General features: G+C 33.4%; 1 protein-coding gene across 1 annotated transcript in view; it reads left to right on the plus strand.

Moving 5' to 3' along the window:
• LOC118267381 (uncharacterized) overlaps positions 1-18,033 on the plus strand; it is a 27,845-nt gene continuing 9,812 nt past the window's right edge. Inside the window, exon 1 of the mRNA XM_035581300.2 lies at positions 1-704. Within this exon, the coding sequence (XP_035437193.2) occupies positions 560-704 (145 nt within the window). The 5' untranslated portion in view covers positions 1-559. The remainder of the gene's footprint in view (positions 705-18,033) is intronic.

An 18,033-nucleotide genomic window follows, 5' to 3' on the forward strand; every position in this document is an offset into this window, starting at 1 on the left:
AGCTATAACTATGTCGGTAATAACCTCACTTATTATCCTTTACGACGAGTTAATTCACGTCGTTGTCACACAAATATTTAGAGCTTGCCGTATAAAAAAAGGACGTAAGAGCAAACGGCGCACGATTCGCAGGCGCGCGCGCCGGGAAAATCATTCTAACGCATCGACCGCTCGAGCCGAACGTTCGGTCAATCGGGAAGTGTCATCTCGACTCGCTTTTAAACACGATGTATATACGAACAATATAATGAATAAAAAATCAAAGTGCTTGTGTTATTGTTCCCGAAGAGGACCTTATTAACATGTGCTACAAAAAGAAGAGTGTGTGTCAGCAAGATCTCAGTTTGCACCTGAATCGATTGATAGAAACATTGAAGATTTTAAGATTTTTGTTACTCCAGTTACTTACTCCTCTGCAAGGGACAATATGGATTATGATATTGTTGTGATTGTGTCTGACAATTAGTTTATAGACATAGACAAGTGTGATACGACACAAGTGTTTTTAAGTGTACAGAGATTTTTATTCGGAATAGTTGTTTAATAAAACCTAGTCAAGATGATGTCCAAGAAGCAACTGACTTGCATGCTTGCGCTGCATATCATGTACCTGCTGGTCGGTGCAAGCATATTCTACCACATAGAAAGTCCACTAGAAGTAAAGCAAAGAGCTGAAGACAAATTGGAAAGACTTGAAATTCAGAGTAAGTCCAATCATAGTTTTAAAGTAAATAATAAATATCTAACTTTTGTAATAACATTTCTTACAAACTAAATTGTTTATATTTTCTCATGTCAGTTTAGTTGACGTTGAGAGCGCGGAAATTTATTTTTGTGTTTAATACTAAGAAGTTTTGCAGTTATTATTGTAATTGCCAAAATTATCGTTGTAAATATTTTTAACATTAAATCACGTAGACAATCCATAATTAGTTCATTAATAAACTGAAGCCATTAGGTAGGTGTGACAGCCTACTGTTCACAATAATCTGATAAGTGAATAAAATCATTTTCAATATAAATACTTAAAACACTCTACAATGCTTACAGCCTATCAAAGCACTTGTGAATATCTGTGTTAACTCAACAATAGAGTAAAAAAAAAACAAATGAAAATTGCCGCGCATTCTCTTTGACGTTTATACGTAAAGTTCCATTTTCAAATTATTTAAAAAGAAAAATAAAATAAAACGTGAATGCCATTTTGTTATAAATTGACATTAATGGCGTCGGTTTTAATTGAAATATTTTATTTATTATCTAAATGTGGGACTTTCTAAATGAATAGAAATTAGTTTGTATCTAACTAGTTGGATATTAATTGTTAAATGAACGACGTGAAGTATAATTATCATTGTTTTGCAACGTGAGTGTACAAGTATATCGATAATTTTTCCTCTAGACTAGTGAAGGAGGTTTTATTACAATTTTTTTGCTCACTAGCAGATTCTCTTTATAATTTCAAATGCATTCAACGTTCGCAAGTTCTTATGTAGCGTAACATTCAAGTTGGATGGCCCTTTTAAACAAAACGAAATTTAAACCCGATTGATTCTGTTCTGTTTATCAGATAAATCCGTCCAAAACTAATTTTTCTTCGTTTAAATACAAACAGGAAACATATCTTTGAATTTATCGTGTTAGGTAGATATTTTACATTTTACCTTTTACATTTTAAAGTAACATTTTGGTTTTATCCTCGCACTTTTATACTTATTATGCAAACGGTTTATCGGTTACCTATTTTAAAGGTAGACCTGTAGTGTTAACATAGGGTGGAATATAAATTGGTGATATTTTAACCTTGGTTCAAATCCAATCTTAATCCAAATACTTAATTCAATGTTTCATCTTTTGCTTGTGCATTTTACGAGTATGTAAAGGTAATAAATAGGTGAGTCTGCTTTAGTAATAAGCTAATAAAGTAAAAAATCCCTTTAAGAAATTTGACAAAATGGCAGCTTGGATAATGTAAACGTGTTGGTGCCGATACGTCAAACTGAAATACTTCAAACTGCCGCACTCAAAGACATTTAATGATTACTTAAACTATTCCTTAGTACTTAACGATTATGTACAGAAAACAATTACTAAGAACTGGGTTAAGTAATAATTAAATGTCTCTGAGTACAGCAGTAAGCATTTATTTTGACCAAACCACATACACTTTTGAAACGTCAAACCTCGAAGTTCTAATACCTTTCATCACTAAGGTAAATGAAATGCACGTTGCAGGTAAACAATTTCACATAGACAATCGTCTCAAGTTTTTTATGAAGTGGCGTGGCAATAACAATAGGATGACACATAGATATTATGTCTATGGAGGTCTAACTATCTCATTGGTCAAGCAATCGAACACAAGGATTTGAATTTAACACCTAAGCTAGACAGAAAGCGGACTGCCTAGCGGGTTACCGGGCCACTGGCTCGAAAAGCAGGAGTAGGAGCGGGGTGGTTTTTTATTGAGTCTGACACTCCCTCTCGCCTCGCCCAAGGCGTTGTTACTTATTTATTTATACGTAAATGAATTATGTAAAAAATAACATGTGTCTCTGGAAAGACTGCTATGCGGTAATAGGCGCATCTTCTATTACACGGGACTTATACACTTCTATAACTGGAGAAAAGTAAGAGCTTCATTGAACATGTGTGCATTTTTGCTACCCTTGCCTTGGATAATTCCACCCTTGATTAAAAGATTCAAATTAAAATAAATTTATTTATGAACACAAGAATTACAAAAGAGTGTTAAAATATACATTAATAGCATCTCCATATTCTACCAATGGAATTGGTAACATGATTTTATTATTAAATCCTTGCATTACCAACTAATGATTAACTGTATTCCCCAGAATAATAGGAATGAAAGAAAACAACAACACATTCTTCAGAACATTAATTAATACCTTTATAAGGAAATATTGTCCAGAAATCGATAGAAACACGCGACGTTTTGCGCAAGCGGCGGGCGATGTCCTACGTTTACCTCAAGTTGAGGAGATCTTGTAGGAAATGTTGTTATAAACGGCCATAAATCAATATAACAACAATGGCAGCATTAAAAGTACGACTGTTTAATTAATTTCAGTATCATTTCAGATGATGTCTGCTTTAGTTTTTAATATCTTGTTTTTTATTTCTTAAGGAGAGTCACAGATCACTGGTAGGTAAATATATATAATACTATTCGCTAAACGTTTTTTCGAACGAAATTATACTCGTTTAATTAAGAATTCAAATAGGTAAAACAGGTGAACAAAGCAAAGCATTGAAAGTTTTATAATCAAGTAGTTTTTGCTAGCGGCTTCGCCCGCTTAAAATGTACGTAAATCAGCTCATAATCCGTTTGTGTAGCGAATATCTGTATAAAAAGTTTCAGCGTAATTGACGGACAAACACCCAAGTAAACAAACTTTCACATTTATCATATTAGTATGAATATGTATTTTTGGAAAAGATAATCATTACTTTTATAATCAAACATTTGAGCAGAAAGATCAAAATAATTTCCAATTGTTATAAATCAAAATGTTAAAGAATTTCACACTATGCGTATTTTGATACAGAAATCAAAATTGGTTTTCGTCAATAAAAATAAACTTGCTATCAACAGATAAAAATACGTGGGTTTTAGATTCAGGAGAGTTTTGTCTATCATCTCTTATTCTAGAGTGTATTTTTTCGCATTGTTTAAGATTGAAATTCTAAAATATCCAGTTTCTTAACATGGAGGTCAAAATGGACAATAATTAATTATTATGTAAACTGTTATACAAACAGACATACTAACAGATCAAAGTTATGATTAATTATGTTTTTTTTATAAAGGCTACATAGAAGTTTAAAATATTAAAAATAAAAAAAGAACTGAGATGAGTTTGGCCTCTCTTACTACTCTCAGAAGAAATGCTGAAACAAGTATAGGAATTTTTAATGTCGAAGTGCCATGCTTCGACACGAATGCTGATACACTGTTAGTGAAACAACGCTTGCATTTTGTTTCGTTGTGTGAATGAGGTTAGCATAGGCCCAATTACATCCCCTTCCCAATCTTCCCAATCCCCGATTCCCCAACAACCCTTAAATTCATAACCCCCAACAAGCCGGCAACGCACTTGTAACGCCTCTGGTGTTTCGGGTGTCCGTGGGCAGCGGCGATTGCTTACCATCAAGAGATCCGTGTGCTCGTTTACCATCTTATTCCAGACATAAGTAAAATAACTAAGAGAAGTTATTATCAGCCTTTAATATGTAGGTTTAATAAGTAAGTAAGTGAGTAAAATATGCTAGAAACCTGTACAGAATCGTCATTGAACTACTAAATATGTAATAGGCAATTACGAATAAAATACTCATTAAATATATTAACTACAAGTCATGATTCTTTGATAGAAAACTTAGTACTGTTTGTACTAAGTTAAATTTTACTATTTATTAGCTTCTGCCAGTTGCTTATGGTTCAGTCCCCGTTCCCATGGGATAAAAAAGTATCCTATTACCCAAGTCACCTCATACAATGTCTGTATAGCAAAACTTTATAAGAAATACTAGCATGGCTTGAACCTAGTTGATTTCCTCGTCAAATAGTTACGTGGGTTAGCTGAAAAACATAATAATTAGGTAATTTAGTATATCTCACGAAAGTTATAATATATAGATATTTACTATTGCACGTGACTTAGGTACGTCACACATACATACATACTATTTTAATAAATAAATACTAAATTACCTATAAATCAAATTACGTAATGTTTGTACCTAATAATGAATATTTATTTCGACAGGACAAAGGTATACTGTAATGAGACGTAAAACCTAAGTTCGTATGTAAGAAAATCTAGGAAAATTATATTTAATAGACAAAATACTACGGTAAATGTACTAATAGTGTAAGCGACACGCCTTTGAATGATTACTTATAACTAAACTAGATATTTCATTTTAAGATCATCGTGCAGGGACAGTAAATCTCGCGAAACTGAGGCCCAAGTGAGATCTCGCGAAAAATACGATCTCGTTAATCTCCCGAGATCTCGTCGAAAAGTAAGATTGCACGCCCCAATCACGTTTTTATATTTTGACTGAAAATTCTACTTAGAAACTACATATTTCGGAAAACGTCACTTTAGGACTTCATGCATGAGCAGCGGGTATCCTAGACCTAAACCTTCGGGCCACCACGACATTTCGAAATTAAATTGAATTAAATAACATGTGACTACACGTAGTATATAATATAGTACTTACTGAACGGTTTATTTAGGTTAAATCAACAAATAAAATATAGAATATGACCTATAAAACCCCTAAAAATAGACCCAACAAAAGTTTTAATAGTTCACTGTTCAAACCAATTTAGAATTGACCTTATAACACAGACACATCACTCCTAATATGTCGATCATCTAATATGTTTTGATAACACAAAACAATTATTGTACCTTAGTACGCTATTATCCCAATTATTTCAAAGTTCAATTAGTCTACATTATACAAAGGCTTGATATGTAAAGGAAAACAAATAGCCCTAATGTTTTGAATTAGACATTAAACATTGGTGATGGCCCGGAGGTTTAACAGTTTAACTAGGATACCAAACCTTAATGCCCACAGTTTAAAGCAGATTATCTGAATTTGCTCTAAAATAATTAATTCTTTAAAGGCATAAAAAACATCTAAAAAAATTGTTATCTAAAGTATATATTATACATTAATACGTTACTAATTCAATAGTGATGATGGCGGGGTATTGAAATTAAAAATCTAATTAGGACACCCGCTTCTCATGCTTGAGGGTGCGTGTTCGAAATTATCAACGGCAAGTACCATTGTGACTTTTTCCGAGTTATATGCACTTTCTAAGATTGTTTAGATACCACTGACAAACGGTGAAGAAAACATCGTGAGGAACCTGGGTAAGTTTGAAATCGCTAACCCGCATTGAGCAAGTGTGGTCATTACTGCTCAAACTTTTTCCGTGTGAGAAGAGGCTTTGTCAGTAGTGGGCACTAATATAGGTCAAAAGTCAAAGATCCTACCTACTGTTTACTTATATTTTCACGTGAAGAAAGGCGTGTGTTATTAACTCATACTGAAGTAGTTGCTGTGTGCTAGTGCATTTTATGTAGCAGATTATTTAGAAATAGAATGAATGAATGATTTTTTATTTTCAGAGGCGTATTTTGAAATAGATTTTCATTATTGTGTGTCTATTTTAGTGTTCATAGTGTTTGCTTCTATGTAAAATGTAATATGTTACCGGTCTTTTTTAATGGAATAAACAATATCGTCTATCATAAGATGCTTCGGCATAAATAGACCGGCTCGATCGGCATGGTACCACGGCCTCGCAGAAAAACGACGTGAAACAACGCTTGCGTTGCGTGAGTGTGGTCACAAGTGCATCTAGTACGCACTTGTAACGCCTCTGGTGTTTCGGGCATCCATGAGCGGCAGCGATTGCTTACCATCAGGTAATCCGTCTGCTCGTTATAAAAAATATTAAAAGAAACACTACATGCATGCAAATAATTTTGCAATAGACTTAACTATTGCAAAATTATTTCCCTCGTGTAACAGTTTCAGAGACGCAACCAGACTGAGATTTTTACGACATACACATAAGTACCAATAGATTATCTTATTTATAGTGTAAGTAATTAATTCTATTACGATATCCTTTGTCCTAGGCCCGTACATAGGGGCAAAGTACTCAATGACAAATCGGTAAATAATATCACACTTCATTACAAGATAATAATGAAGTTGTGCAAATGATAACGGTATGTAGTAACTATGTAGGTGTTGTAGATTGGTTTTGTTTACTTGTATTGTATGATGTAGATTTATTTATTCATAAAAAGGATATGTGCTTTCTTTTAGGATACTTTGACAACCGTGAAAAGAGATATATACCCTTTGTACGCGTTTGTTTTACGTTGAACGAAACCGAAACGATGCGACCGGAGTGATATTCGTACCATGACCTCACAGAAAACCGACGTGAAACAACGCTTGCGTTGTGTTTCATTGTGTGAGTGAGGTTACCGGAGGCCCAATTCCGAGTCTTACCAATCCCCGATTACCCAACAATCCTTATATTTCTAACTTCCAAAAGACCGGCAACGCACTTGTAACGCCTCTGGTGTTTTGGGTGTCCATGGACGACGGCGATTGCTTACCGCCAGGTGATCCTTCTGCTCATTTACCGGCTTATATACTATAAAAAACTATATTATTATTATATTATTTCTGACGCATGAATATTCTATTTTACCTACATACATATCTATTTCTAACGTAGAATTGCAAGAAAAAATTCCAACGGGAATATTATTCAGTACCTATGCACCTTAGCCCTATATATATGCATTTTCCTGTTAACTATACACGGGTTGTACATAAATAAATTATAAGAATATAAATATTTAAACAATAAATAATTATAAATATTTAATTTAATATAATGAGGTATTTCGGGAAAATACACAACAATATTAGACTTCTACTTTTCAATTATGTGTCACAACACTTGTATATAAGGTTCATTGTTATTTAATAAAGATATATTGTTGGTCTGTTGCTATTTACGTATATTTACAGTTTAGCTATCATCCTATAATTATCGATGTTCATCCATTGTCATTCATCGCATTGTTCTCTCTATATTTTCATGTCACTGTTTATGTTGTATTGGCTAATATAAGTGTAGTAATTTTCCTTATAGAACCAAGTATCATTTACTTATATTAACTTGTTGGTGTTAGTTAAGTCTTAGGTCTAAATATAGAAAAATATAGTCTAGATTTTATGTCACTATTCTAACAAGACTCATTGGTGGTAAGTCTTTACCGCAGCCTAATTATCCACATTGCTTCATTTGACAAATCCTGTTTTTCTTTTTTGAGGGGGAAAATCATCGAATGGCTTCTGACTTCGAGAGGAAGGGTCAGGCTCTTATTGACTAAAAACCACCCCGTTCCAACTCTTGCTTTTCGAGCCGGAGACCGATAAACCTGCTAGGTAGTTCGCAGCTGCGGGTGTTTGACAAATGCTTAGAAACAGTAAAACTGTCAACAATGTGGCAAACTTAAATCCGTTTGTAGTTTTTGACGAATGCGTGCGTTCGTCTAGTCAGTAGGCATAAGTAATAATTGAGGCAACACGAGTGCGTTGTCACGTATGAAGGAATTTTTATTATTGTGTCATCATTTTAGAGAAGTCATCTTTTTCATAAATATTGACGCAAATAATAGGGTATCCGGAACTCTTTCTACCAAACGAATCGTAGCAATACTACGTCACTACTTCACATCATGTCATGACTACCCAACCAACAAAAGTTAGTTTTATAGAAGGCCATAGAACGTTTTGTAAAAACTAAACGGTGGTCAAATAAAAGGCCAAAGAAGGTGCATCTACAAAGAAAGTGGCGCAATTATATCTCCATTCAGTGTTAAAGTAGAACTATAAGGGTATCAGGCATGACAATTTTGGCCCATTGCAGTTGATGTTACACTAACACAATCTCTATTTGGTGATATATAAGCCACCGCAGCACTACTAAAGTGTTTTTGGGTACTGTAAAAGAGTTCATGATTCCATTACATCACTAAAATTCATCATTCATTCATTTTACATTCGTTCACGTCGCTGCAGTGTCTCAGTGTTTTAGAAGAGAAATAAAAAAATAAGAAAAGTGACGGGGTATCGTTTTATTATTGTGTCATCATTTTAGAGGAAAAGTCATATTTTCTATAAATATTGACGGAATTAATAGGGTATCCGGAACTCTCTTACCAGACGAATTGTAGTACATCCACCATTACATGAAATTAGGGTTCCACTTGTTTGTTATTTTTGTTTTATTTTTTGTCCTTATTCCATAAATATGATGAATACTTTTGTTAATGAATAAATGTTATGGTTTATAAATCTGTGTAGGTACTACGTATGACTCAGAGAAGTATAACTACATACATACATATCGTAACTATGGGAAAGTTTAGATATAATATTAATAATCTAATTCTAGAAACATAACGTAATTCTCTCTTCGTACTGTACCCTTAGTACGAGTTTACTTAACGTTTTAACTAATCGAAACGAAAGAACGTCCGGTGTTCTGATTGGGCGGCGCAACGTGTAACGCTCTTTCGTTTCAACCTCGTTGAATATAAAATCAACTCTTAAGCTATATAAATATAATTTGAAACTCAGCTGTATCACCAAATCACTCCGATGTAGACTTTTTGTGCCCACTATATTACTGTGTACTGTAACGATGATCTTAAAACGCTCAATATCGTAATATCGTCCTATTACTGAGTTGTCATCTCTACTTTAACAAACGACACATAGGAGTTCGTTTCGAACCTTTATTGCGCAAATTAGGCGCATTAGGGTGACAGTTAAAACTGTTATGAAGTTCAATCGTTGTATACTAGTCACAATGGAGGTTGCTATAACGCCTGACTATAACAGCTATATAAAGTCGTGAAGTAAACCTTTACATCAACTATTAATAGGTCGTTTTTGCTATATAAACTTATAGAGCCAAACTGTGTTGTCAAACGCTTTTACACAACAATCAGTCACCACCAAAACCTTTATACATCATTTACCCAGCTTTTTTGAGATATAAGGTTTGGTTATAGGGCAAAATTGTTAGTTTAAGCCATGGGTTATGGGAAAGTTTAGATATAATATTAATAATCTAATTCTAGAGCCATAACGTAATCATCTCGTCCTTAGTACGAGTTTGCTTTACGTTTAAAATGATCGAAACAAGAGCGTGGTCGGCGCTTTGGTTGGCCAGCTCGAATAAACCAACCAATCTGAACGCCGAACGAGCTCTCGTTTCAATCACTTAAATTACTGTAATTTTTTGGTGGCAAAGAAAAGAGAATTTCAATCTTAATTAAAATACTTTTGTATAATTTCCTTAGTACTTATTTGTCACATAGTTTCATTAGACTTTCCTAAAGGTTTTATAGACAGCAGAAGCATTAGTTCATTGTAACTAAACCAGATAATTAAAAAAATATGAAATCAAACATTTAAAACGGAGAGATTAGAAATTGGAACATGTTTATTTACACCACGGGCGCCACCATATGTAAAACATGGCTGTTCTTTGATGTGCACTTAATTTTGATATCTAATTAAATTAGGACAAGGAAGGAAATGGAACGGCATATGAATGGAATGATTATAAACGTATTTCGTATTTTGTAACCTCATTCAGTAAAAGTTTTTTAGTTATATACCTATGTATTTATTTATTACTTATCGAATTTTTTTATGAAGTAAATTAAATACAAAAAGTATGTCGAAGAAAATAAATAACTGAAATGAAAAAATACAGTATGTAACGTCCCACTGCAGGGCAAAGGCCTTCTTTTTTTTGAGGGGGAAAAGGGAGTTTCTAGAGGGAGTGTCAGACTCTTTCTGACTAAAAACCACCCCGTTCCTACTTATGCTTTTTAAGCCGGAGCCCCGGTAAACCCGCTAGGTAGTCCGCAGCTCCGGATCAGGCATCAGCCCTACTGGGCCCTATCTGTGGTGGTCTCATAGCTCTTTCCCTACCCTCCTTCCACTCTACTCTGTGTAAAGCTTTTGCAAAAAAAAAGAAAAATAAGATTCTTGTTAAAACATACAAAATTAAACCTTAAATACAGAATGCATTGAAAAGGAAAATATGTACCGATTGTGTAACAAACAGCGGTTATGTCGATCGTCATGTCATCTCACAAATTGACGATAATAAGTCCAGACAAAACTGATGACGTGTGACACTTAACGATGGTTTAACCAAAGCAACACGTTAAGCAAATGTGAGTTATAATTACAAGCAGTTTAGTTCATTTTCCTGATGAGAAATCTTTAGTATATGTAACGTTTACTGGCACTTATGATTTGTAGTACAAATGCCCGCTTTTATCAACTTCTCCTAAATTTAAAGATACCCCTAAGCTAAACAGATAGATAGCCCCTTTATCAAAATTTTGAGTGTGGAAGAGCCATGCTTCGGCACGAATGGGCCGGCTCGACCGGAGTGATACCACGGTCTCACAGAAAACCGACGTGAAACAATGCTTGCGTTGTGTTTCGTTTTCGTTGCGTGAGTGAGGTTACCGGAGGCCTAATTCCCCCTTCCCAATCATCCCAATCCACGAATCCCGAACCCTAACCTAACCCCCAAAGCACTTGTAACGCCTCTGGTGTTTCAAGTGTCCGTGAGCGACGGCGATTGCTTACCATCAGGTGATACGTCTGCTTGTTTACAATAAAATAAATTAAATACAACAGTTATACTTAACTGTACGTTTTCAAAAAGGTAATGGGATACATTTTTGTTTTAAAATAGAGAATAGGAAATATTATTTAAATAATACTTGTTTATGACTTGTTTAGCATTTTCAATGGCTCCTGATAATTAGTTACAAATAGAAGTTGGATGAATTCTTTGAAAGAAAATTGGTGTACCGTTTGTTTATCAATTACGTGAATTGTTAACTAGTTGGGTACCAAGAGCAAAGCAAAAGTATTTTAATATGTATTAAATGTAGAATGTATTTTGCGGTTATCGTTATTGCATTCACTCTGTAGATAGTACCCTAATAGTAATAGTCTTAGTGTAGTCTTGTGTTTGTTCCCTTTTGGCAATCTATTATTTTTACCCGACTGCGCCAGAAGGAGGGTTATTTATAATTTTATTCAGATGTAGATGTGAGGGAGTCATGCTCCGGCACGAATGAGCAGTTTTTTTCATTTATAAAAATACACAAAAACATCAATAGGTTTTTTTTAAATTAAAAACGTTTCTCACACTAGGATTTTCTCCTGTGTCGTTGTGTGTGCGTTTACAAACATACAAGTTCACATACACATGACACCCAGACCCGAAACAAGAATTTGTGGATCATATTAAGAGTTTCGTGCGGGAATCGAAACCGCTACAGCCGGCACCCAGACAACGTGCGCATACCGTGTAAAATACTTTAGTACATAGTACTTTACTACAAAACGCTTCCAAACATTCCTTCCTTTAATACCTCACTCAGTACACTTACAAAATAAATCAAACCTCTATAGTATGAAATGAGACAGTTTATAGCTACTCTTAGCCACATAATGGGTGTACAACATAAAATACGTTTTTAATTACAACATTTGTATTATCAAAGTGTCTTAATGATTCATTGGACATCATTCAATTGATTTTGATGACGTTCATTGTACAGTGGCTTCGACAATTACTCTGTTATCTTCATCATGATTGATTTTCCCAAGTATCTTTTGCTATTATTTTTATTTGTTCCGAGAAATATAGTGTTATCTCTTTCAGACTGTCCCTTTTGTGCACATTGGAGGCTGACTGTGGAGGTTTTTAACCTCCCGTATATAAGACACAATAGAAAACAAATATTTGGTTTTTTTAATTGATTGAAAATTAAACTGATCATCATCATAAACAACCTATTAAAGGCCACTGCTGACCAAAGCCTCTTCTCACACGGAGAAGATTTGAGTACTAATCACCACGCTTGTTCAATGCGGTTGGCGAAAGAATATTATATCAAGGGTTAAGCTCATTCTTTTTAATAACATTCTGTTTCGGACGAGGACCTGAATTTTACGATCTTTAAAGTTACATTTAGGTTGTAAACTGATTCGGAAAAAGAGTATATATACATACAGGTGACATATCGCTAAAACTGTTTCTGCACCTCAATTATTATGACATATAAAATTATGAGTCTTCAAACAAAATCAAAATGATATTCATAAGCGTGACCACGCATCACATGTTGACTTAAAGTAGCCATTTTAACCACGTAATAAACACATTAGGGATAAACAAATGTTTATGTCTCCAAACCAGCTGGATTGCCTTAAAATTGCAAGTCGGTCATGAGCAGAGCAACGCTAAACTGGTCCTAGAATGGTGAACGAGTGGATGCGTCATATCTAGGAAAAAATACAAGCATTTCTCTCTAGGTTTTTTTATTTTTAAATATCGTTGGCCCCATTATACGTCCTTGAGGAACTCCGACCAAAAACATGCAGAATTATTTAGAAAAACGTTGACTTGGATATTAAATTAGAGATTTACTCTTACCCAATTATGTAACAGTTAACTGTTACTACATTAAATGTAAAAGGCACGTCACATTAATTAATTGAAACTCGAAGAACTAGGAATGGTAATACAAAATCAAATCTTCTTCTAAATCCCCGTGCAGACACCGGTGTTCCAAATAGACCCTATTCTCGATGTCTAGAGACTACTTTTGCAGGAACAAATTTAGTTATTCAAAATTTACTAAATGCAGAGAAGTTTAAATTATGACTTATAACAAAAGTAGTGACATTTTAAAACATAGATAGGCAAACAATAACTATGCTATCTAGATAAGATAGACAATTCTAAAGATAATAAAATCAATAGAAGTTGATATTTTCTGACCTAATAGGTTTTCTTATAATTTATTGCTGCTGTTTTGACTTTAGTAAAATGACCTTCAAAAATATTGAAGTTACCTCTAAGAAATGACATTTGTCTATAGATATCGATATTGATTTCAAATTTTAAACGAATTAAAATCAGTCTTCGATTATACTTCAACCTTTTTGTATATAAGATTAAGATTGCTTTTATAGATTGTCTTTAAAAATTACCAGTAGGTACTAAAAACCAATAATCTCATTTTTAATATTCGTCTCTGATTACTTTAAGTTAAAGTCAAAGAATTTATTTGCTAATGAATACCGTTAAATAAAAGGTTTAGACCTTATCACCTCCAAAATAAAACTACTTATTCCGTAACTCAGGTAGAAAAAAGCGTCGGGTCGAGTTTTTCTCTATGTTAACCTATAACCTAGCTTTAAACTTGCCTTATTTGGTTCGTACAACATTTTATCTGTGTCTATGAGTTGATTTATTCAATCAACTTTTTTAACTCAAGTCTTTACGCAACTTAGCCGTTATATTCATTTATAATTGCATTGAGTTTAATATTTACAACGTTTTATGAAACAGATTTGTAGACAAAAGCTGAATATAAATACAAATTGATGATCAATTAATGGATTAAAATTAATTTTATTTTGACAGTCAATTATTTATAAGATCTTTAATTTGATTGTATACCATATATTTATTTACAATTCTTTAAAATTACATATTTAAATACTACTTCAAAAATATGTTTATAAGTATGTTTAAATTAAATATATTAATACTGGATTTGATTATAATGTAATTTTATTATTTTTAAATATAAAATAATATCTAAATACAGTAAAACTAAACTTTAGTTATCAATGCAAAAGTCTTTGGTGCAATGATAAAAAAGTATTATGCAAACAAGTTATTATGAACTTCTGCTAATCCACCTTTGCAAACCGGAATCAAAACATGCACATTTCTATAACAAGTTTACATACGTTCCCGGGCTCTGACCTGGCAAAAAATTCCAAGACTCATTTAGCCTTGAGCAAATGGCACATCGAACCTTCCAGAACAGGAATCCTTGCTACAATTTCCTAATTCGAACCATAAATCAGTGGTCTAAACTCCCTTTTTGTGTGACTACATTAGAATTCTCTCGCCGTGTGAGGAAGCCACGAGGAAAATGGCCAGACGTGAGGCCGGTTATACTGCCGTCCTTTAGTGTCGTGTCGGCACCTGAATCTTTGATGATATACGATTCTTACCTTAAACATCATCATCTATTACACTATTTAGTTGCTTGTCCTGTTCTGGAAAGTCACAGGTCAAGTTTACAGGTTCAAATGTATGACCCGTTGCGTCTTTTGTTTTAATAGATGGTCGAGGAAAAGTTTTTATGTCATCAATTACGTGTCTCGTATTTCGGTGGAAGAGAATTGTTTAATATTCACGCTTACTGTTCCAAAGTACATAAGTCAAATCATCTATTTGGACTTTTACGCTTTAGCTAAGATTCGGAACTCAATCTGAATACTTTATTGTTTATAAAAGAGAAGAAAAGTACATCTATGATAGTGATAGTATATTAATGGGTGTTAATAAAGATGATGATATGATACTTGCAAAAGAAGATACGGAAATAGATAAGCTGATAGTACTTCCCCGTTGAGTACCTCCAGAAAGAGTCACTAACAGAATGTTTTCGCAAACTATTTGTGATGAGGAAACTAATATAAATAAAAACACATTTTATTATTCAGCCCATGTGTTGTAACTGAGATCTGATTTAATGGCTGATAAACAAGTAGTAGCATTATTTAGAAATCCACTGTGAGTAACCGCTGCGCTCATTTATCTAGTAAAAGACATTTAATACGTCTGCAATGACTCCTATTATTACTGTTGAAATCTAACCTTATTAACCTCGTAATTTCTTATATTAATTGAAGGGCTCTATTGCAAAGAACGAAATTAAATTATTCACCAACTAAAAATGTTGATTGTATAATTTTTTTAAGAACGTTTAACCTTTTACTATATTAAACAACATAACACATTACATACATTACTATTACACCCGTCTAGCGAAGAATGGATGTCTTAAGATGTTACATATTATTTATTTAGTGTTGTTGGAACCTCCATCGCTTTTATTTCATTGTCATTTTCATAGGTTTCATCTATCATATTGGGGACGTCCCACAATATTGTTCCTATGTATTTTCAATGATGTGCAAATGATTCACTATTCACCACAATGATAAAAATCCCGAAACGTGATCAGTGATCACTAATGCACGTGACAGTAATCAAACCACAACAACCAGTGATACTGTAATTAATTCATCCAAAATGCTCTATCAAAAACTATTTTGGTTTTAGATACTTCAATGAAATTTTAATTAGGTACTCTTTTAGATAAGCAACGGTCGTTTGCACCTTGTAATAAAATGATTTAACTTATGGTGCTGTTTATTTTAATTAATTTTTAAAGTGTTCTGTTGTCTGGTTATTGCTTGTTATTATTCTTCAGATAATAATTAAGTATCAAGCTGTGATCATCGTACTTAATTAATGATATCAGTAGGTCCAAATACACTATAATGTATTTGAGATATTGTCGTTATAATTTCAACCCTACATCGTTTAATTTTAAGTCCATTTAACCTTGAACGTCCTCCATGCTCTTGCACTTCCTAAGAGCCAAGGCAGTCGTCAACACACAGTCCAATAACTCTAATATCCTTAATACGTTCATGTGACATCTCGTTAAAAGTAAATATACGATGGCTTCAGTAAACTTCGTGTCGTGATATGAAAATTAGCCTTAAATTAGAATTGTTGTCTGCCATCCTTGCCTACAGAATACAAAATCAAGTAGGCAAACAATATTTTGTACATTTCCTTTGTAAAATTTTTGGGGTATATAGGAATTATTTTGTTGAGCTTCAAGTGTGATGGTCGGTGTTATCACTTCTTGTATGTTATAATTTTTGTCACCTTTGATGGTCCTTACTGCTTCGTACATATTAAGATTAGCGAAATCTACGTTTGGTTTCGCAAATTTATCCTTTGTAGGTTTCTTGTCCTGTTCATGAGATGAAACACAGAAGGTTTTTAATGTGACCATGCAATTACCAATGCCTTCTTTGAAAGATTAATAACATAATACGTGGAAATCAGAGGAAAATACTTATTCATTATTGTATAATTATTCATGATCAATATTTTGAACCACCGAGGTCGGTACGTTCAGAGAATAACAATAATATAAATAGTTACTGCAATATTTTAAAGGAAAATATTGTGGTAGTAACATACTTACATTTATTAGTTTTCCTATCACATATATTTGCATTCATCTCGGGAACCTGTTTACTATCTATAACGATTTATCGGTTAATTTCTGTTAGAAAAATAGCATCATCAGACTAATTTATTTTTGAAATACAGCTATTACTAAGACATTCAACGAAAAGGTGATCTACATTTAGAATCTGATTCATCAATATTTCTCCTAACTGTTGTAATGTTTAATTTATTACCATTAATTATAGATGCTGTATCGAATTATGTATACATGTTAGAATTTTAATCAATTCCAGCAACATATTTTCTTCACCAACACATTTTCCAAAATTGACTCAAAGAATTCGCAACACTACATATCCAGCAACAAGACATCATAATCATCCTCTTATCGATATGTTAACTATCGTACAAAAGCACCCTAATTTAGAAGACCCTGATCAATTGAACAAGTTTAGAAACCTTTTAAACTAACCAAACATTACAACAGAAGTCTTCTTTTAAGATCAACATCATGATGAGAATCACGAAGCATTCACGAAGTCCCAAGTTCTTCTGTCATATATATAAGTAAATAATGACGATAATACTGTCGTCGATAAAACGGTTAACACGGTAATTCATGGCCCTAGTGATAATTGAAACGTTTTGCCTGTGATGTAAGGCGCTTCCACATCACGCAGCAAAACGCAGGTTGGGTTATGATTTTTGAAATGTCGTGTGTTGATATTTATTTGCCATCCACGCTTTGTTTTATTATGGGAATTATTTTTGGGTTTCAAGGACTATAATGATGATAATTTGTTTCTAGTGAGTTTTATTGACCTTTAGCTTACACGTGTAGTGTGAGTGAACTTACAAAATGATAACATATAAGAAAAATTTAGTTTAGAACAATGCACAGTATTGAATCTTAAATGGAAGTTCTAGATCTCTTTTTAATGAAATTGGTTTAAGACGTGCACTCTCATCCATGGGTTCGAAACCTACCAACGACAGATAGTTATGAGTTATGTGTATTTTTTAAGATTTTTTAGACACCACAGCCAAGTACGGTGATATGCGACATCGTGAGTTAGGCTATGTACTTTCTAATTATAAGTTTGAAACCACCGACAAACGGTGATTGAGCAAGCGTGGTGATTAATGCTCAAACCTTCTCCATGTGAGAAGAGGCTTTAGTCAGCAATGGCCACTTATAGGCTGATGATGTTTATGAAATTGTAACATTAGAATATTTGTATCTAGCTACCTTAAGT

The sequence above is a fragment of the Spodoptera frugiperda genome, chromosome 6, assembly GCF_023101765.2.
Source record: "Spodoptera frugiperda isolate SF20-4 chromosome 6, AGI-APGP_CSIRO_Sfru_2.0, whole genome shotgun sequence".
Taxonomy (NCBI): Eukaryota; Metazoa; Arthropoda; class Insecta; order Lepidoptera; family Noctuidae; genus Spodoptera; species Spodoptera frugiperda.